Consider the following 21,992-nt stretch of genomic DNA (forward strand, 5'->3'; position numbering starts at 1 on the left):
TCATTATCATGCCATGTCATTAACTTTATCTGTAGATGGCATTTGAGAGTATTGTAGAAGTCTATTACGATTTTAAACTGTACATGTCAGAGTGATAGAAATATCAGAGCTGTGTGCTCATCCACCATTATATATGATGTCAGTTGTATTGATTGTCTTTGTGTTCTTGTCTGTCCCAGAATCACAGTCTTGCCCAGCGGCGTTTTGCAGATCCACGGGGTGGAAAAAGGGGATGCTGGGAACTATCGTTGTGTGGCGACCAACATCGCCAACCGTCGCCGGAGTACAGAGGCAACCCTCACTGTCACTCCAGGTGGGAGATAGTGGAGAATTAGCACTCTTTTCAGATTTAAACATAATATATTCACAAGCATTGCATCAAACGTTATAAGCCCAATAAAAGCCAAGTTATATTTATGTTGAGTAGTGAAGTGGGCACCCTGGTCAAATCCTGTCTCCCCTCCACAGCTCCAAGCCCCAAACTGCCTCAGAGGCCTCGTATCATCGCCGGGCCCCAGAATGCCACTGTGTCCCTGCACCAAAGCACCATCCTGGAATGCATGGCTACAGGGAACCCCCGACCCCTCATCTCCTGGAGCCGAGCCGACAGCAAGTCCATCGATGTTTTCAACACCAAGGTGCTGGGCAATGGCAACCTCATCATCTCTGACATCAAACCCCAACACGGAGGAGTGTACATGTGCAGAGCCACTACCCCTGGCACGCGCAACTATACCATCGCCACAGCCAACATCACTGTGCTAGGTAAACACATGTTAGTCGTCTGTGTAGAGCTCCTATAAGTGTCAGTTGTTATTACAGACATCATTGTTGGTGTTTGTTACATCTAAGACGTTTCCCTTATTCAGCGCCTCCGTCCTTGGTGGAGTGGCCGGAGAGCCTGACCCGTCCGCGTGCGGGCACGGCCCGCTTTGTGTGCCAGGCTGAGGGGGTTCCCCTGCCCCACATCACTTGGCTGAAGAACGGAGAGAAGGTCCACTCCAACGGACGCATCAAGATGTACAACAGGTCTGAGCTCTAACAACAGATCAACTGTAGCTAATAACTCTCTGTTCCTGTTTGTCTCCCTCTCAATTCTTTATTTATATGATCATCCCATTGTTTTATAAATCCCTGCCTCCTAAACACCAACCATATTGTATGTTCTGCTGTATGTTAATTGAAACAGAATCCCTAATTCCTTTACCCCCCAGGTAAGTTGTCTTTGTTGATTGGAAACTCAGTCCCAATTAAAAATTAATCAGCCCTTCCCTACAGAAGAAAGGAAGCTGAATAATTTACTAACGTGCTAATGGCATTTCAGTGGATTTCCCACTAATTTGCTTCCTCTGCCTTGGCTTGTTAATGGTTTCTGATTTGAAAGAGAATGATAGAGCTGGTAAGCGACTGGTTAAGTATTGGTAGGGGAAACTGGAGGAGGGACAGAAGTCTAATATGGCCATGTGTGTTTTGTCCCACAGTAAACTGGTGATCAACCAGATCATCCCTGAGGATGATGCCATCTACCAGTGCCAGGTAGAGAATGAGCAGGGCTCTGTGCTGTCCATGGCCCGGCTCATAGTGGTGATGTCAGAGGACCGGCCCAGCGCGCCCAGGAACATCCGGGCTGACACTGTATCCAGCTCCGCCATCTTGCTGGCCTGGGAGAGACCACTGTACAACTCAGACAAAGTGATCGCCTACTCTGTGCACTACATGAAGGCTGAAGGTGAGATATGATAGCCAATTCAGGGGGAGCCTCTTCTATGTCTTGTACCTTTTCAAGCAGAAACTCTTTTTGATGTTGGCAGAAAATAGTTCATGTCATATGTATTAGGGCATTCCATATTAATGGCCTTGGTAGCCCCAGGAGTTAACAGTTAACACTGTTTAGAGTCCTGAATGCTCCGCTTCCTCCTTGCCCCCAGAACGGAATGTGGGAGATTGACCATCTGTTGTTAATAGTTGGTTGCTGGGCAGAGGTCAAGGAAAAAAATGATTACTGCACCAAAGAAAGAACAGCAGCTTGCTCTGTACAAACAGGACAGGCCTTCCATAGGCGATCTCAAGCCCTGTGCATGGGTTTTAAAGGTGCAGGAGCACCCTACACTAGATGAGATGCAGGATAGACAGGAACCGATCACAAGAATACAAGGGCTGCACTGTTGTCACTAGTCACCCCAGTCATTGACTGCTGGACCTTTAGCTTTCCTGGGAACCTGTATTGTTGATGAAGAGGCACCAAGAGTCACATTCAAACAATGTAACAGTTCAGCACAAATTTTATCCAGTTCATTCAGGCACTGTTGTTCATCGCCGGCTATGGAATACCATTGTATAGGCCAAATGTACGAATTCCATGCAGCAAAAGAAACACCTGCTAGGCTATGTAAGGATAAGGACGTTAACGGAAGTAAGTTCGAAAATCTGCCCCTTTCTCCTTAAATAACTGGCGTCTGTATAGGATTTGGTGCACTTGATTAAGATTACATGAAACATTCTGTCCGGTCTCAGAGAATGGCTGGCCGTTGAGATTGACAGGAGTGGTAGCACCGAAGAATTCTGCACCTGAGGTCTCAGACACAGAGCCTTGGCACTAAATGGAGGTTCTAATGAAAGAAGGAACTAATTAGTCTGTGTGTCAGAGTGTGCTAATCCAACAGAGGAGATTCTGTCAAGGCACTGGGACAGTATGAGCTGGACTGGGAGGGAGGCTTTGTGTGTCTTTTCAGGGAGGTTTCCTGGGCCTTTCAGGCCCCTGGACAAGGCCTTTTCTGTTTACTCTCAAGGATCTTGTTTACCAGGTCAGACTTCAGGCTGGACGATTCAATACGTCCTGGCTACAAGTGAGTCTTTTGTGGGACCTTCCTAATCTGTGCTAATTAAACTGCTATTAGGCTCAGCCAGCAATGTGGGAAAATTGAATGCTGGAAATTGGCTTGAGCAATGTTGATGAAATTGTCTATAAAAGGGGAAGGAACCAGTTTGATTGAGTTGACACTTTTTGTATATTGTCCATAGTGAATGGACCAGAAGCCCACCGTTAGAGACAGATGTACACCGTAACTTTGTAAGAATCAGGTGCCTCAGACAAGGAGGTTCCTAAAGCCAAAGTGATTATGTTCTAATTGCTCTGTATACTGAGAGAAATCATTGAATGATGATTATGGACAGTTATCAAAAGTTGTCTTTGTACTCAGAATGTATGCAAATCTTCATAGACCCTTTTATGATTAGGTCCCCCTTTAGTGCCCTAAAGAGTTTGCATTGAAGGATCAGATCCCCTCTGAAATCCTTGCCTGTACATGCAGCTTACAACTCTCTGGGTGGTAATTGATTCATTGATTAAATGTGTGTCCTTTTCTTCCCTCAAACCAGGCTTGAACAACGAGGAATATCAGGTTGTCATTGGCAACGACACAACCCGGTACATTATTGATGACCTGGAGTCAGTGCGGAACTACACCTTCTACATCGTGGCCTACATGCCCATGGGAGCCAGCCGCATGTCCGACCATGTGTTCCAGCACACCCTGGAGGATGGTGAGGCCTTGTCGTTAGCTCCCACATACACAAACATACAGTCCACCCTGGCCTTTATCGAGCTGTAACCCAGGGAAACAGCCATAACTGTCACCCCAGGATGAATAAAAACACCCCCAGATGAATAGTAAAGAGAATGCTTCATATTGATCCTGTAGTCATTGTGTAAGGTCTTCTATCACTCTAATGGAGGACTCAGAGGATGTTTTCCAGTGTGTTTAAACTGTAATGAATAGGCTGTAGAGAGTGGGCAGTACTGTAGGTCCTGTAATGAATCTAGTGGGGCTGAACCCTAGCTGTCTAATTGGGGTCGTCTCTAAGAGGTGCGCCAGAGGAATAGAGGAGTCTAATAAGGAAGGATTATATGGTGGACCACTCGGCTGGTTAAACATTAGTCAGGCTGATATTTAGAGATCAGTAATGACCCTCTCTACTATAATCTAACTCTCCACAAGGGCCCTTCACAGTTCACACCCCTCCATTAAATGTTTCTGCACTGTGCAACCGTGACCACCACTTATGATCAAGGATAATTACATTTCTTTCATATTCCACAGAAAATTACTGGCCTATTGTCCTTGATTTAGGGAATATCTGTCACATGATTGCATACCAGTCTAAATCAGGTTCCATCTATTTATTGTGTACACTTGCAGACTTACTGAATTGATTTTCCAGTATGATTGAGTGTGACACACAGTGAGCTGATTTGTATCTCTGGGTTTGTTCATTATAGTCTCAGTAGTTAGCTGTTACTTTAGCAATCGCAACTCTTCCTTTGGTCCCCACCAAAACACGATACAAAACAACCATAAATATAGACAGAAACCAGAGACAGTAACACAGTAATGAACAAGTTGGTGACTGTATAAGCCTCTACATGACCACTCGGTCTCCCTCTCCACAGTGCCCCTGCGTGCCCCCGAGCTCAGCCTCACCAGCCGCAGCCCCACAGACATCCAGGTGTCCTGGCAGCCCCTTGCAGCCAAGCTAAGCCGCGGCCGGGTGTCGGCCTACCGCTTGTCCTATCGTACCAGCGCCGACCAGGCTGTCACCCAGCTGGAGCTTCCTGGGGAGAAGACCCAGTATCTCCTGGAGGGCCTGCAGCCCGACACCATCTACCTCCTCCGCATCGCTGCAGCCACTAGCGTGGGCTGGGGGGAACAGTCAGCCTGGACCTCCCACCGCACCCCTAAGGCATCCAGCGCCAAAGGTACTTACACATGCTCCTCAGTAGTAGCGATGAGTTACTGGCTGCTCCCTGATGGGCCGATGCTCCAGGCATTCAGGCATGCACATGGTATTTTTTCTAAAGTTAAACATGTGCTCTGTGTGTCCCAGTCTTATGACTAGGTTGCTGCGTGCACATATGATGTTTGTACAGATATGATTACAACTAATCACTTCCAGTCAATCAAAGTCAAAAGACATACGTAAGCCATAACATCTTTGATGAACCGGAATTTCAACCTTAGATTTGTAAAGCTACCACATCACAGAAATAAACATGTAAGGCCTTACTTCCTGCCTTACTTCCTGCACTGACTTATCATGCACACTAAAACCATCATGCCTTGCAGGCGCATAGTGAGAGCACACTTCCCTCTACACATAGTCAATATAGGAGCAAAGAGGCTGGATTATCTCTGAACCTTTCTTCTTCCCAGTCCTCTGCTGAATGTGTGAGAGAGAGCCATGAGAAGAGCTTGCTCTAATAATCTTGTTAAGGCATTGCGTTTGTTACTTCATGACCTTTGGCCCGCTCTGTCAGTAACATCGGAATGGCTTCAGTCATGGGTCATAAAAGAGAGGCCTCTGGGTGGGAGGAAGAATAGTTCTGTTTAGAGCTCCATCTGAGCCTCAGGGGTGGGGGAGGGGACTGCTGCCCTCTCTCTCTCTCTGTCCCTTTGGAAACAAACAGGATCTTTTCTAGAATTCTGCCAGGATCATGTCTGCTGAATAGGCATTCTGTCAGTAGAACTGAGGACCAGGCTCATCTCTGCTAGTGTGTGTTTGTGCCTGGCTGTGAATCTGTGTGCCAGGCTGGGGCATGGCATGGATGTGCCTCTGGTTGGGGGCTGAAGGCTGGGAGCCGGTTATTTCCATCAGATAAAGCCAGTGAGCCGCTGGGTGGAGAGCATTCCTGTTTTCAAGGAACAAGACAAGCTACAGAGTCAACTTGCTCCCAGCCTGCCACCCTGCATCTCTTACAATACAATACTTTTTGGTGACTTTGCCCCTATTTGTCCAGCAAATTATTTATGGGAAATCTAAATAAGCATGTTTCTGCCATGTTAAATGGTTTACTCTTAATAATTTGGGTATCCCAAACAAATGTGTTCCTGAACAAGTCCTTCATTTGTTGTTAAGGACTAGCTAACCTTTCTTTATAAATAGTTGTGGACTGTCAATAGTAACAAGGCTCTGAATGGTATCTGAATATGAAGCAAATTGACCTTTATGAACACATTGGTGTGGCCTGGCCATTGGGCTTAAGGTAAAGAAGGCCTGATTGGGTAGTGGGGGTTGGGAGTGGGTGAGTTTCATATACTCCCTTGACTTGGTACTATTTCAGATAAGCTGGTTAAAATAAAGACATCTGAATAAAAATGAATAGTCATGCAGGTTGAACTCTGTATATAAGTAGTACAGAGAGATTCTGTTTGAACCTTACATCCTCAGAACTGTACTCAATAAATCAAATTGTATTGGTCACATACACATATTTAGCAGATGTTATTGCAGGTGTAGCAAAATGCTTGTGATAAGAAATAACACACACACAAAAAAATATGGCAAAGTTGCTTAGGAGCTAGAAGCAGAACTGCCATCTCTTCACAAAACAATTACATTAAATAAATACTCAGATGTTTACTGTGACTCTAACCACAGATCTCTCTTTGTGTCTCCCCAAAGGGACTCAAACCACAGATCTCTCTCTCTTCGTGTCTCCCCACAGTGACTCTAACCACAGATCTCTCTCCATTTGCGTCTCCCCACAGTGACTCTAACCACAGATCTCTCTCTCTTCGTGTCTCCCCACAGTGACTCTAACCACAGATCTCTCTCTCTTCGTGTCTCCTCACAGTGCCTCTAACCACAGATCTCTCTCTCTTCGTGTCTCCTCACAGTGACTCTAACCACAGATCTCTCTCTCTTCGTGTCTCCCCACAGTGCCTCTAACCACAGATCTCTCTCTCTTCGTGTCTCCTCACATTGACTCTAACCACAGGTCTATTTCTCTTCGTGTCTCCTCACAGTGCCTCTAACCACAGATCTCTCTCTCTTCCTATCTCCTCACAGTGCCTCTGGCCCCTGAGCTTCAGTTGGAGCCTCTGAACTGCACCACCATCATAGTGCGCTGGCAGCTGGCACCAGGAAACTCTGTCAGCGTCCAGGGCTACAGGCTGTTCTACCACGAGGAGAGCCAGGCTGAGAGTTCCCCCATCCAGCTGCGTGTCCAGGACAACAGGCACACCATTGGAGGCCTGGGTGAGTAGACTCCACATATTACACCCGCCCTATGATCTCATTGTTGCTGATGACATTTGTCTTGATTTTGGATTTCAATTGCAAGATTAAGAATATGTTCTAGTCAATGCATGGTTACACAATGAAAGTTCTCCTTAAATTGGATTCGGATCAAAGATGCTCTTAAAAAACATTTTCCTTGTCCTCACCAGGCATGTTTAAGGTCTTTTTAAGATCAGAAAAGCCCATTAGTTTGGCAAGGACAAAGTCTTTTCATGTGAGTTGTGGGGGCTCATGTCCAGAGGTCCAGAAAGAAGCCAACCCCCCATGACCTTACGGACGTGGCCTGGTTTCCAATGTATGTCCCCCCAACAGATTTAGAAATAGCTGCTAGCTGGGACTGAGGAAGGGGTGTTGGGGGCATATGCTGGTTCTCTGGCCTCTGGGTCAAATTCATTTTGCCAAGTTGGAGAGTGTGGAAGGAAAGGGAGTCCCACACCACTGCAGTGGACAACTGACCATCTGTGGCCAGAGGAGGTCAGCCAGGTGGCCAGCAGCTGAATTTTGAATCAGGAAGCTCTGGCACTAGACCAGGATTAGAAAGCATAAGGGGTGGGGGTGGGGGGGTTTAATACAGTATGTGTCCCCTTTTACCTTTTTGTTTTCTTGCTACAGTATGTGTTTTTGTTTTGTCATGGAGGGGTCTTACTGTGAAGGGGGCGATAAATATGACTGCAGAAACTTCCCCCATTTTGGCATCAGCTGTTGTTTAGAATGACACAAGGCTATAGTATTGAGTAGGTTTTAAAGTGCTGTACTTTATGAAATATTTGTTGTTTTGAATGGATAATTATTTTTCAATAGAGAGTATTTTTATAAAGCTTGAGGTAAAACCTATCGGAGAGATAAGAGAAAGAACATATGAAGTCTGGCTTTTTGTGTACATTCTCCTTTTCCTCATGAACCACATTTTCCTCCTGGAATAATGAACATAATGGACAAACAAGTTGTAGTAATGTGATATAGATAGATATCACTAAAACACACTTACTATGCCTTGGTTTTTCATTAGTTTCTCATTGTTTAATGTCCTCAAATGTGCTTGTTTGATAGAATAGCTGGCAGAGGTGTATTCCAGGGCTGTCTTTAGAGGAGAGGGAAGCTGTTATTGTGGAGCAGATTTATGGTGTGTTTTATGACTGCTGTGAGCAGAGCATTTGGAGGAGCATTCACATCAAAGGCTTTCATTGTGTTAGGCTTTAAGGGCCACAAAGAGACTTAATTGACCAAGAGTCAACCAAATTCAGCCCCTCACCACTGGTAACTGAGTCTTTCTGTAAATACATGTATGACATGTTGAAGAGAAGTATGCATCTCATTTATCTTCCCAAAGGTTTCCCCCCTCAAGGAAGAGCAGTTTAATTTGTCACGTATTACCGTCAGTGTGAGATAGGTTTTAGGTACGATTTCAGTGCCTGCCCATGGCACCACATTTTTACAACGTTGATTTCAGTAAGTGACGTGTTAAACAGAGAGACGGCTTCAGATAACAATACTGACTTGACTCAGTTTCCCCTTCGGATGTGCTTTGGTCATTTTGGTGTGACATTGATAATAAACCAATATGAGAAGTGTAACATTAAGTCATTTTTTTATTTTCGTGGACGTGACCCACATCTCCAAACAGGGTATTTTAATTAAAACGGGGTGTTCTCATCAATTTGAGTCTGCTTTAATGTCCATGTTTGCCCATAATTGAGTAGTCCCTGTTTCGATTTGACCTTCCAAGGACAGAACAGCAGTGGAAAAGGGCATTTCCCTATTGATTTTGTTCAATGTTGTTTGAGTGACAAACCATGACTTATGTCCTTTAATAAACTATACATATTGTTTTCTTACTGACTTTTAATCAGTCTACTTACTATTGAATTGATGAAGTGTTTTTCCATTAGAAAACACTCTGGATACTTCTAATAACAAGATTATTTACCCTCCATGGCATGTCTGAAGTAGAGAGCAAAATGGAGCTTCAATTAAAATGTTCATTGGATTTTATCCAGGATAAAGGATTACGCTGTAATGTGTCTGTTAGTAATGCAATTAATAGAGGCTTTAACTTTAACTCTTTACTTCACCCAAGGACACTTGTGACTTGTGACAGTCACACGGGTTTGGAAACATTTACATTTACATTTAAGTCATTTAGCAGACGCTCTTATCCAGAGCGACTTACAAATTGAAACCACAACCACACACAGACTAGAGAATGTGTTCGATCAGTCAGGGATTATGAACAACACCAATCTCACTGAGTGACTTGATAAGTATTTCAGATCCCTGGGACCTAAATTCACTTAGCTTTGATGTGGTAAAGACAACAAGCCAACCGTTACTGTATTATTGAGTCAATGTTGCTCTATTGTGCACAAATAACATACCTCTCTAACAGAAGAAAAGACATGAACATGGTGAGTTCTGAATCTGTAGTAGAAACAGACCAGCTCTGCTCTGGCCATTACTAAATGATCTCTTAAGACCATTCCACATGACTGAAAGGGCTCTCTAAGTTAGGAATGTGAGAGGTTGTAGCTCAGTGTATAAATGACATGGTGTTGAAATACTGAGGTCCTCCCATTCATGTTTATTCTTCCTGTGGCATAGTCACGGTTGAAATACCTCCCATACCTGTTGGTACCAGGACTGTGTGTACGGTAGTAGATTTATCTCATAGCTTGGGGCCACCTTGCCCATCGTGGAGTGGTCTTTTCTCTGGGAAAACATTAGTTATTGCATGCCTGGTGTCAGATAAAAGGTAGATGGGTATTAGTGAGCCCACTACATCAATAAACTGTGTGTGTGTGTGTGTGTGTGTGTGTGTGTGTGTGTGTGTGTGTGTGTGTGTGTGTGTGTGTGTGTGTGTGTGTGTGTGTGTGTGTGTGTGTGTGTGTGTGTGTGTGTGTGTGTGTGTGTGTGTGTGTGGGTGTGTCAGAGGGAGATATACGCTCCCCCTATGGTATATGCTGCTTTGTGGATCAGTGTGGGAGTTGACATTTATGGCCCTGGCTCAGACCCTTCTTGCTGTGGTCTGGGGGGCCATTCTCAGGGCAGAACAAAGCCTTAGGGGCCTGCAGGATCTGCAAAACGGCTGTAAAAAAAATCAGGTGACCACAAACAGCTCAAGAATTTCCCCACATATACAAACTGGCATCATAATTTATGGGGAGAGCAAAGCCTTGCAAGATTAACCCAACAGGCATGATGGGAAAATGAACCAGCTTCACTTTGGTGCATCTTTATGCAATGGCAGTAAGGGTTAGGCAGATTGTGTATTATTCTGAGGAAATTAGTTATGAACTTTTCTCAAGCAAAGTGAGTAAGGCACAATGAGTTTGAGGGATGTTAGTTTTTGTGATATCTAACAAGAAACATTTGGCCTTGAATCCACACACAGGGTGATTATTGCCCATTTTATATGTGGCAACTGAAGCATATCTTATCTTTGTGAGGGATTTGGTGTTGTTGAATGAACCAGGGCTAATACACATTTCCCTTTGACCAGGGTTTATTGTGAGTGGTGGTTAGTGCAAGCATGGTTGACTCCATACAGAGGGGGAGGTTTGTGTGGACACCTCTTATCTTCAACCATGGAGATCCCTGATAACCTTACCCAAACCATGTGTATTACTCACAGGTTTTAAATTAACACTTCAATACATTTCCATGAAGTAAAATTCCATATTTTCTCCTAAATTGCTTACAGAAAACTTTTGCAAGTTCTGAATTTATTCAGTTTTCTGAATTTATACAGAAAGCAAAGTATAACCTTAGGTCACTCCTATGTTTCAAAGAGCAGTTAAGCTGAACAATTGAGCTTGCCATATCTAATCACGTTTTCATTATATCGGCTATGAAATTGCCCATTGAAGAGTTTTGCTCTCTCGCTTCACCATTTCCTCCTATTGGCACTATTTATCATCACCTATTAAGTGACTTTTTATTTTTGTCTCTTGGTGTTTTTTCCCCCTTTTCTGCTCAGTTCCCCTGCTTGACCCTCCCCCCTAAGAGCAGTGTCCATAACCCTTCCTTTGGCAGGATTTAGCTTGCCCAGATTCCATGTCAAAGGTCATGGCCCAGATGTCAAAGCCTGCCCCCTCTCGCAGCCCCTCTCCTGCATAATTACTGCAGGCCCATTGTGCTGTGGGGCTGGGCAAGGGTGGGACTGTGAGACCCTGACTGCTCCTCTTCAGAGATTGGGGCCGAACAAAAGCCCCTGGGACTGTCCAAAGCCCGGCCAGCCTGACTGTGGACACCAGAGTGGACATGGGACAGGAGGGACAGAAGAGAGCTATGCTAGTGTATACTAATTCATTGTCTTTTCCTAGAGAAAGTAAAGATATAGGAACCTCACAAATATGTGCAATTAATTTCCTATTATTGTTTTCATCAAACAATAGCTAATTAGCATAACTAAATGTTTTCTGTAGCAAATGACAACAGTAGCCTAGTCATTGACCCATCTATAATGAAGAAATATAAAGAGAGAAGCTTCATATTTTTATGCAATCATATTATCAGTAATATTTTCTTTGATCGAAATTCTAAGTTGATGTATCTAATCTTTAGACGATACCACAGATTAAGACACTTTTAAGTATTTTTTTCTCCCCTCCTGCAAGTCACTTCTTTATCTTTCCCAATTAAGGCTTAGGGAACAGAGAAAGGGCAAGGATTCTGAGGGAGAAAAAAAGAGGCTCAACTCGTATTCCACACCCATGACCTCAGATTCCTTCTGAGTTGTATCTATGCCTGACCTGCTGGCTCCATTGAAACTCCTCAGGGCTAGGGGTCTTAGTGGCTCAAACCATACCCCTCGGACTCTACTACTGCCCATCCCCCTGCCTCCCATTGCCCTGACTCCACCCCCTGGACCCTCCCTGAGCCTCAAGGCCCTCAGATTGATCCTAGAAAAAACACAGTTGTTTTAGCTCTTGGAGCATAGTAAACCTGATGAGATGGTTGTTCAACAAAGTGGTTGGATTTTTCACAATGACTGTAATTGCTTTTTGATATGTTCAACTCTTTTGAAGACATAGAGCCTGCTCATCATTACAACATATATTTTCACACACATGCAGTGAATATGATCCTCTAGCTGTTTGTCAGATGATCAACATGGGTTACCCTTGGGTTTAGATCATCTAATTTAAGGTTTCCCAAACTCGGTCCTGGGGCCCCTCCTGGGTGCACGTTTTGGTTTTGCCCTAGCACTACACAGCTGATTCAAATAATCAAAGCTTGATGTTAAGTTGGAATAAGCTGTGTTTAAAAAAAATATATATTTCACCGTTATTTAACCAGGTAGGCCAGTTGAGAACAAGTTCTCATTTACAACTGTGTAGTGCTAGAGCAAAAAACTAAACGGGGGGCAGGTCCAAGTTTGGGAAACCCTGATCTAACTGTCTACATTTTATTTGTCTCTGAGACATGATCACAGAAACTGTTAGTAACGTAGAACTCATAAATGACTGCTTCTGTGACTGGAACTGAGGATAGGCATGACTTCAGTTTGTATCCACACTCCTGTGCTCCTCTCAACGTATGTGTCCTGGAGCACAGCCTAGTGGTCATGTTGTACACTGCATTACTGTTCCATGGCGAAAGGGAAGGGGGATACCTAGTCAGTTGTACAACTGAATACATTCAACTGAAATGTCTTCCGCATTTAACCCAACCCCTCTGAATCAGAGAGGTGCGGGGGGCTGCCTTAATCGACATCCACGTCTTCGGCGCCCGGGGAACAGTGGATTAACTGCCTTGCTCAGGGACAGAACGACAGATTTTTTACTTGTCAGCTCGGTGATTCGATCCAGCAACCTTTCGGTTACTGGTGCTCACTATTCCACTGATACTAGTGATGTTATTAGTACCTGTACATCTTCCCATGAAGTACTGCGATCTAGCTGTATAATTCTGTAAAGCATAGATGACGTTCTACACAGCCTATTACACTTACCCCTCTCTTCGGTTGGATAATGACGTGTCATCCCACAGCCTTTTACGTAGGCCTATGATGTGCTGTAAGATCTCATGTCAGGCCGTGCAGCACTTCAGTTTCCTCTAGACTAGACTGTATTTCAGTGCTATTTCGACAACTGATGACTGAAATGCAAATCAATATGTCCCAGTGTTTTCAAAAATAAACGTATTGAATTAACACTCACAGATTGAAGCTAATTTGCTTAGATTCCTCTGCTTACTCTGTGTGTAATGATGGGTGACATATTTTGAAATATTGAAGAACCTTGGAATTCCTAGGAGGCGGTAAGTCATTAGTTTGATAGATCCTCAGCTATTTCAGCAAGGTCCTCATGGTTGCAGCAGGAGCTTCCTGTAATTGCCTGTGTACTGATATTTTAATACACTGCAGCCGGTTCACCCAATACAGCTTATACTCTAGCTCAGCCAATTTTTCTGGAATGAGTTATACTATTGTTACGCACAAGACAGGGTAATAACACATTAATATGATGAAGAATTACCTTTCCAACCCAATCCTCCTTATCAGAATATGTCATGCACAGTAACCTGGTTATTCCAGGATGACAAGAGATCGTAGTCTAGGAGACAAATTAACCAATCAAAGCAGATATGAAGTGAAACATTTGGATAGTGTTTGGCCTGAACTTTTTATCAGTGGCCTGTTGGGTACAGAGAGGACATTTAACTTAGCAGCGTTTGTTCTACCTGGGGTCTGTAAGGCCACTGACTCTGGCCATGTGATTGACCGCTCTGTCTTTCCTAGGGGGGGGCATTGTCCTGTGGTTTAACCCCCACATCCTGGAGCTGAATAGGACTGACCACTGGCCAGCAGCTCTGGGTGGGGGAAGGTCTCTCCTACTCTCCCTGAAAAGGCAGAGTGATGGATAGAGGAGGCCTCTATTGTGTGCCTCAGTGCCCTGAGCAGGGCAGGAACTGACCTAGGGACTGGCCTCCCAGCACTCAGCATCTGTCGCAGAGCTCCACAGCCAAGCCTCACTGACCTCTCAGCCATGCTCTTTCTGATCCAGCCCACTGGTTGGAGAAATCACACAGCCTCTGGTTCAGTGTAATGCCCCCCAGTGGACAGACACGCTCACTTCCACTGTAGGTCACATTGGTCAATTTGAGGTGAAAGTCTATATGATGTATGCAAAAAAGTATACTATATCCATAGGCCTACAGTGAAAGACATGTAAATGTTGTTATTTTTAGACCCAAGGAAGAAGTACCATGTGAAGCTCCTGGCGTTCAGTTTCATAGGAGATGGCTACCAGGCAGACCAGACTATCAGCACCCCTGGATGTGTCTGTAAGTTCTTCACTTAAAGCAAGCAACCATTGTCTATTGAGACAGATGATAGTTATCAATCCTTCAACGCATGAGTACCTCTAACATAAAAAAAATTCTGTGTGTATCAGCGGTTCGTGATCGTATGGTGCCCCCTCCGCCACCCCCTCACCACGTGTATGCCAAGGCCAACAGCTCGTCTGCCGTGTTCCTCCACTGGGGGCGTCCAGCCTTCACCTCCAGCCAGATCGTCAACTACACCATCCGCTGTAACCCTGTGGGCCTTCAGAACGCCTCCCTGGTACTCTACCTGCAGACGTGAGTGTCCAATATAATACCTTCCTCTTCATACCCCATAGCACATAGTCATTTAACTGGATAGAGGGCGCTTAGTATGGTCATATAAATCAGGTTAGCACTTAGTACGGATTTAAGAATTTGCAGGTCAATTGCCAAAGTATTGGATCTGATTAATAATCTCCATATACAGTATATGTTCTAAATCCATTTTTATCATTGTGGTTCTCCTCTACAGTGCTGAGAAGAACATCCTGGTCCCGGACTTAGAGCCCAACACCAGGTATGAGTTTGCTGTCCGCCTGCACCTTGACCAACTGTCCAGCCCCTGGAGCCCTGTGGTCTACCAGAGCACTCTGCCTGAAGGTGAGCACCAACATGGCTTCATACAGCAGCACATGCTGTATAGATTAATAGAATATACTCTCAACCTTTTTTGGCTCCGATGGTATTTCCTAGCCTACTGAAATAGAATACTTACTGGAATTATTGTGCCTGTCTTAAAACTGCGTATCTCCCCAGGACTCTCGCAGTCACGTATCCATAAGGCTCTGCATTCTGCAAACAAATAACAACTAGAGCGCAACCACTTGACAGCGCCTTGCCAATGAGCTCTCATTTTCCCTCTAATGGGGTTTTGCTCTTCTAAGGATTAGAAAAAGACACACAGGAGCAAATTCATTGAACTGCACAGTAGTCTATATGCTCACTCTCTCACTGCATTATTACACATATCTACACATCTCTAGGGAAAAAAGGGATCATAAGCAAGGGCCATAGCTTGTGAGATGTAGTAATCCTTTTGAGTGACATCAAAGAACCTTCTCTGATTAAAATGTCGCTTTGGTCTAGGCCCTGGTTCAGACATACATTTTCAGTGTTCCTCAAAACTCATTATCAGTTACGAAGAGCAATTTTTTTTATGGCAGTTGTACATCTTCATCAGCGATTTAGCCTCAGGGTTATTAAAACTGGCATTTTTTCTTCCCCAGCACCTACTCTGCCACCGTCAGGTGTGAAAGTGACTCTGATCGAGGACGACACAGCGCTGGTGTCATGGAAACTTCCAGATGAGCCCAACTTGGCGGTGACACGTTATACCATCCTCTACGCTTCCAGGAAGGCCTGGGTAGCTGGAGAGTGGAAGGTGCTGCAGAGGGAAGGTGAGAGAGAAGAGAGAGAGAAGAGAGAGAGAGAGAAGCTGCAGGCTAAACTGGGCTGCAAAGACAGAGCCCTGCCCCAGCTCCACACCATAAAGGCCATTGAAAATCATTGGATAATTGGCCATTGGATAACCCCCTCCTGTTGTCTTACCATTCAAAGGATGGATTCCATACTTGGAGCTTTGATTTAGCACTGGGGGGAAAGAGTATGATCTGTCTTTGTGGCTTTAGGTCCAATATTCTCATTCTCCTCTTTTAAGTGAGTGAAGGACTTCAATCACTCAAGATTGTAATCATTCAACATGAAACACACTGGTCAAGAGTGCTGTAGTTACTATGGACTACTACCATATAGTTAATGTGGCCATAGCAACACACACATATGTTTTGTGTACCCAAAGGCCTGACGTGTGGCAGTAAGTATTACTGGCCGGCTGTGAGAGTGTCCAGCTCCTGGGTAAAAACACAGATTCTGGGTAGCATAGGCGTAATTGAGAGCAGATGACTCCAGGAAATGTGAGGCATCTGATCTTTCCTTCTAAGCCACAGGTGAGGGGGTCAAAAGTGAGGCTGTTCACAAAGCCATCCTGCCTTGCTCCAGCCCCCCACCACTGGAAATCAACCCTGTCGCCCCAACCGTTACTGCAGGGGAGCTGGGTGGTATTGGGAGGGGGGTTAGAGCCCTCTGATCCCTGACCCTCCGTCCTTTGCCTGACAATCTGGTCACAAATATCCCCTCATATGCCTCAGGTTTTTGTGTTTTTTTTCCCACTGAGTTGTATGAACCCCTGTTCTTCATGGGTCAGTTGAAAATGTGAGAGAGGAGCAAAAAAAATCAGGCCTGACATATTTCCTCCAGTTAATTTATTTAGAGATGAATTTGAACAGCTATATTTATTACCAAGTGGTGAATGACAACACTGCAGCGTGTTAAAACAATATTCACATTACCATGTCCTTTTATTGCTGAGGCTCAAATGGGTTGACATAGGTCACTAATCACATATTTCTCGGTGATAGGGAGCATCACCATGGCTCTACTGGAGAACCTACAGCCGGGGAACATCTACCTGGTCAAGGTGTCTGCGTCCAACGATATGGGAGACGGGCCGTTTTCACACTCCGTGGAACTGGCCGTGCAGAACGATGGCTCCACCTCCGGTCACAACCCCAGGCACTCCCATGGCTCAGCTACAGGTTAGTGACTAATGTTGACTAATGTTGTGCATACTTGGTCTGTCTTTCATTGACTTTCATGACAGGATTCCTCTTGTTGTCGTCACTTGACCTACTAGATGTAATTCAAATTCAATAGCTTGGCCTGCAGCCTTGGTCTCCTGCTAAATTATTTACACTGTAATACATCTCTGTGAATGTCAGGGGAGGTGATTGCCAGCTGTATTGATTTTGATACACAGTGTGGAGATGTAGTACCCACACAGAGCCTTGATAGGAGTGTATGTCTCCTGTGGCTGTCTCATCACTTGTGACAACTGTCTTGCAGTGTTCTCTAGTGGCTTCTACCACCTGGACCAGAAGTCGATGACAGGGATCATCGTGGGGGTTTGCATTGCACTGATCTGCATCATCATCTGTGCCTTCATCCTTGTCTGCAGAGGCAAAAACAGGTAACCATTTTAACAGATTTAGTGTGTTGTTGTAACTTGATATGAGATTACTTTTCTGACTGCCCAGTTGGTTTGGATAGAACCTCTTCTGTTATTTCTATATTCATATTGTATGATTGTTTGACAGGAAATCGTCAGCTACTAAAGCCATCAGGCAGGAGGCTGGTCAGGTCCTCTCTGCTTCGGTCCACCTGGGCTCTGAGGGCCAGGCTGAGAATGCTGATGTTATGGTGCCAATGGTGAGAGCAGACCACTTCATTGATGCCAAGGTAAGGGGATATGGCTATGTTACGCCTCTAACATTTCCTCTTGCATTATGTCTCCGAAGTACATGGAAAATAACCAATGTAGACAGATTCAGAGCACTGCAAATTTCATTTCATTTCCAGGGTGGAACAAATCTGATGATCAATAGCCTCGGACCAGTTTATCCAATCACTGAGAAGAGAAATAAGTGGTTTTCCTTCATTAATCAGAAAAAAATGAATGCTAAGAAAAGCCAGGTAAGAAAGATAACAAACAAAAGTGTTCAAGTAAAATAACATTACTTAAATAGAACATAATCGGAGGTGAGACCAGCAGATATTCCTCCCTTTATCCATTTTAATTCCCTTCTTTGTTCACCCTTTCTTACTTACTCAGATCCAGAGGAAGAGCCATGGAATCTGCTCGTACCAGCCAGGAGTAACAGTGCTGTGCTACGAGGATGAGTCTCTGTCGTCACCCAACCAGCCCACCTCCCTGCAGGTCCTGTTTGGCCCACCTTTTGACACAGAGGGCTCCTCCAACAGCGAGGGCAGCCACGAGACAGGCGACTCGGGCCGTTACTCTCATGACGAGACAGAGATGACCAACCTGTCCTCTGGTCCCAGCAGCCACCCTACGTCTCTGAGAGAGGAGAGCGGGGGGTCATTCTGCAGTCCTGCCAAGGAGAGTGAGGGGGAGCTGGGGGAGCAGTCTCACCTCGACCTGGAGATTGGAGACTCCATGGAGAAACCGTGCAACCATCACCACTATCAGGCTACAGACAATTCCCAGCCTGCACTTTCCTCTAGCAGTCTGTGTGACCTCCCATTAATCCCCCAACCCTAAACTCACTCCACTGTTTTAAAAGACAATGAGCAGAAATCCAAAAATCCAGGTTTTTGGAAGAACTGGGCTCTGATTTGGATTCTGGTGATTTCTATCAAAGAATCTTCTTCTAGTGAATGTGTACTCATTTTATTTTGATTCAATGTTTGTGTGTATGTGTTTGAAAGAAAAATCTCACCCACCATGAATGTTTCAAGAGATCGTCAAAAATGTGAAATGTGACTTACATTTCTGACATTATTTAAGAGTTTATCACTGGAGCAAAGTGTAGAGTGAGCCCTTCTTTTGCTGATTATCTACCTCAGTTTACCTCTCGGTAAACTCCAACTATATATTTAATGATAACGACTTATACCTGAACTATGTAAGGGGTCTCTTCCTTTATGGAACAACTGATACTTCCTGATGGCAATAATTAGTTTTTGCTAGGTAAGATTCGTCCCGTATTCATTTTCCTCCTTGTTTATAATGAAGTACGGGATTGTAAGGGTACTGCAGATCTCAATTAAAGCTTTGTTATTTTCTTCTTTATCACAGGTTAATTGGACTATTTCTCAGGTTACTTTACAATAAGCTTTGAGTGTTTGCCTATGGTAGATTAAGGGCCAGTACAATTTACTACATAAGTTGCTGGAATTCAATAATAAGCCAGTATGACACAATGTACTTTTCAGGTTATCCATAGTTTGTTAGTTTGTTTTCTTTGTCAATGTGCAGTTGCCCTTGCAATTCCTGTTTTATACTACCTCTTTTTAAGCATTATTTTGTTGTGTTATTATTTTCCTAAACTCAGGGAACTAGGTTTAGTACATTTGAAAAGCCATGTGTAATGTTCCATGGTTGACTGACAGGGTATCTTCTTAGTCCTGAACTGCTCATTGTAGAGGGTAGTTGCCATAGATCTGTATTGAATGTATCTCTAGAACATTGTCAGTTACGGTTCAGAGCCTTGTGATGCCCCACTCACAGGTGGAAAAACTTCAGTTTGAATTCAGTGCCTGTGGTATGGCAGGCTATCATTTTGGTTATTTTGGGAAAGAACATACCAAAAATGCTTGTGTCGATGTGTTTCAATACAGCAGACCTTAAAAGCTTTATAAATGGCCTTAATGGGGAAAGAGACCCTCAGATGTCGGAGACAAGCAGAAAGGATCATATACCAAAGTCCGATCCATCTGAGGTCCAACTCTTTTACACATTGGGATGGGAGAAGTGTGAAGAATGATTGTTGAAAACCAAAAGCGTTAAATCAGTGCGATGGAAATGAATGGAATGAACACCAAAAAAACATTTTATCTCTAAAGATATCTATATTTTTGTCGACGTTTATGTACTACTGAGTACAGATTGTAGTTACTTTTGTTCTTTAAGTAGTTGATACTTTACCATAGAGTAGGACAATAAGTTTAGCACTTGTCAGATTAGTTTGATTTGTTGATCACAGCCAATGTGCAGCGGTGACTGATGCTATCATACAAAGTAATTGTTTGCTCCCTTCGTTTGTTTTTGATCTCTCAGCGGGTCCCTGGGAAAATTACAATGAGGTTTTTCTCATGTATTAGACCAAAAATCTAACGCAGATCAGCTGAAATGCTGCTTCTAAGACATAGCCTTGCACATGTGTGCCCCCGTTCTGCGACCAACTGAGTTGAGATGCGGGTCCTCTCTCAGAAAGTGCCCCCAGGATTTTGTGCCCTTGATAATGGTTAAAATGACAATTAGAATCAATGTCATGCACACTAACCAAATCACCCTATTATTGGTTTTCTTTAGAGCTTTACTGTTGCAACTAGATGTGTACATTGTAGGGGGAAATTATATTCCGGAGCTATATACAGTATATTATATTGATTCTCATCCTACATTGCAACAGTATTTTCAATCAACGGATTTCTAACTAATAGGATGACAGTTTGCATGAAGTGTGACACAATCAGTTTTACTTTCTTTTGAATGGCAAACAATGTATACCAAAGAATTCAGTTCACTGTTGCGCATTGGCAAGAGATCCATTTAGACATTTATCTCTGCATGATATTTTCTCATTCTTTTGGTTCCAAAAGCTTTATCCCCATTTAGGTTTTGATTACTACTTAATAAATGGGTGTCTATTAGACCACAAACCAAGATGTAAGTGGTACACAATTAGTGCTTTTAAACATGCATTGTTATTTGTCATTGAAGCAAAAAATAGACAGATTTTTCTACATTCTTTTTTACTTTTTCTCACTGGAGGAGAAATATATATTATTGTTATTTCAATGGGGTTTCATATACCCCAGTTTTGGGAAAGTACCAACTGAATTTAGTTTTTTCCTAGATGCCTAAAATGTATTAATCTTTGATACGAATGTGAATACTTTAAACTGTTGTAGATGATCATTAGTCTGAAAAGCTGTGTTAAAATGTCAAGTTCATATTGTATATGGAATATTTGAGTTGTTTTTGCTTTTTATTTACATGTGTAATCCTCTGCATTGTTATAATGCCCGGTGACTGCAATCCAACTCTGATAACTAAAAACTGGAATAGACAAGTTATTATTGAGCAGTAACAGTATTGTTTTTGTCTTTTCAATTGTGATAAAGAGTAACCATAGGGTTCTCATTCTTATATATGTTTTCAGAATGTTCGAGAGGGTTCTGCATTCTCGTATTGGTTGTGAATGTCCAATAAGTGATATACCGTTGTCTACCTCAGGTTCCTCTTCCAGTTTTTGATAGAGATGTGATGGATGCTATAGTCAGAGGGGGTCAGTGTTATTCAAGAGATGGAAGAACGAGTGATGCAGATCCAGTCCTGGGTCTCTTAAATTTCAAGAGTTGTGTTCTCTTTTTTTTCTGAACATGTGAATATAAAGGGGTGAAGTGGAGGACTTCATAAATCATAATTCTCTGATGCTCTGAGTCCCCTTTTCTTCTGCAGTCACGTTTTTCTGTGAAGGCTGTGCTGCTGGCTTTAGCTGCAGTGGTGGAGCGCTGTGGGTCATTTACAGTTAAACTCAGGGGAACCCACAGCTGCTCCACAGTTGTAGTGAGAGTAGCTTTGGGACACAACATTGGGAGTCTATGTAACCAATACACACTCTCGTTGTTGTGTTTCAAAATTATAGTGAGAGCAGGCACAGGCCTTGAAATCGAATGTACCTTTTGTCATTATTTTGTATAAATGTTTTGTTTTCCTTTTTTCTGTTTGCTCTTTGATCACAACACCAACAGCTTTTCTTCAAGGTATTCAAGCAAGCCTTGGTCCTTACAACTTTCTTCATGACAAAAATGTTATAGCCTACTTGTCCAATTAAAGTAAAAAATAATTTAAACAATAAATAATTCTGAGAATGACTGATTGAGTTTAAATAAAAATAAACAATGTGAACTTTCTTGCACGTATTGGTATGTCTGTCCTCACCAATATTAGAGTACTATTATAAAACTATTAGAGACTGTATTAGAGTAACTAGTACATTTAGTAC

General features: G+C 43.5%; 1 protein-coding gene across 1 annotated transcript in view; it reads left to right on the top strand.

The window, feature by feature from the left end:
- Window positions 1-21,900, top strand: part of LOC106587432 (protogenin A) — a 42,161-nt gene extending 20,261 nt beyond the window's left edge. The window contains exons 4-19 of the mRNA XM_014175821.3: window positions 180-313; window positions 469-765; window positions 870-1,029; window positions 1,482-1,729; window positions 3,379-3,543; window positions 4,451-4,756; window positions 6,847-7,035; window positions 14,266-14,361; window positions 14,472-14,658; window positions 14,876-15,003; window positions 15,630-15,800; window positions 16,821-16,997; window positions 17,305-17,428; window positions 17,556-17,697; window positions 17,818-17,931; window positions 18,071-21,900. Coding sequence (XP_014031296.1) covers window positions 180-313; window positions 469-765; window positions 870-1,029; window positions 1,482-1,729; window positions 3,379-3,543; window positions 4,451-4,756; window positions 6,847-7,035; window positions 14,266-14,361; window positions 14,472-14,658; window positions 14,876-15,003; window positions 15,630-15,800; window positions 16,821-16,997; window positions 17,305-17,428; window positions 17,556-17,697; window positions 17,818-17,931; window positions 18,071-18,520 — 3,088 coding nt within the window. The 3' untranslated portion in view covers window positions 18,521-21,900. The remainder of the gene's footprint in view (window positions 1-179; window positions 314-468; window positions 766-869; window positions 1,030-1,481; window positions 1,730-3,378; window positions 3,544-4,450; window positions 4,757-6,846; window positions 7,036-14,265; window positions 14,362-14,471; window positions 14,659-14,875; window positions 15,004-15,629; window positions 15,801-16,820; window positions 16,998-17,304; window positions 17,429-17,555; window positions 17,698-17,817; window positions 17,932-18,070) is intronic.
- The last annotated feature ends 92 nt before the right edge of the window (window positions 21,901-21,992 follow it).

The sequence above is a fragment of the Salmo salar genome, chromosome 26, assembly GCF_965601325.2.
Source record: "Salmo salar chromosome 26, fSalSal1, whole genome shotgun sequence".
NCBI lineage: Eukaryota > Metazoa > Chordata > Actinopteri > Salmoniformes > Salmonidae > Salmo > Salmo salar.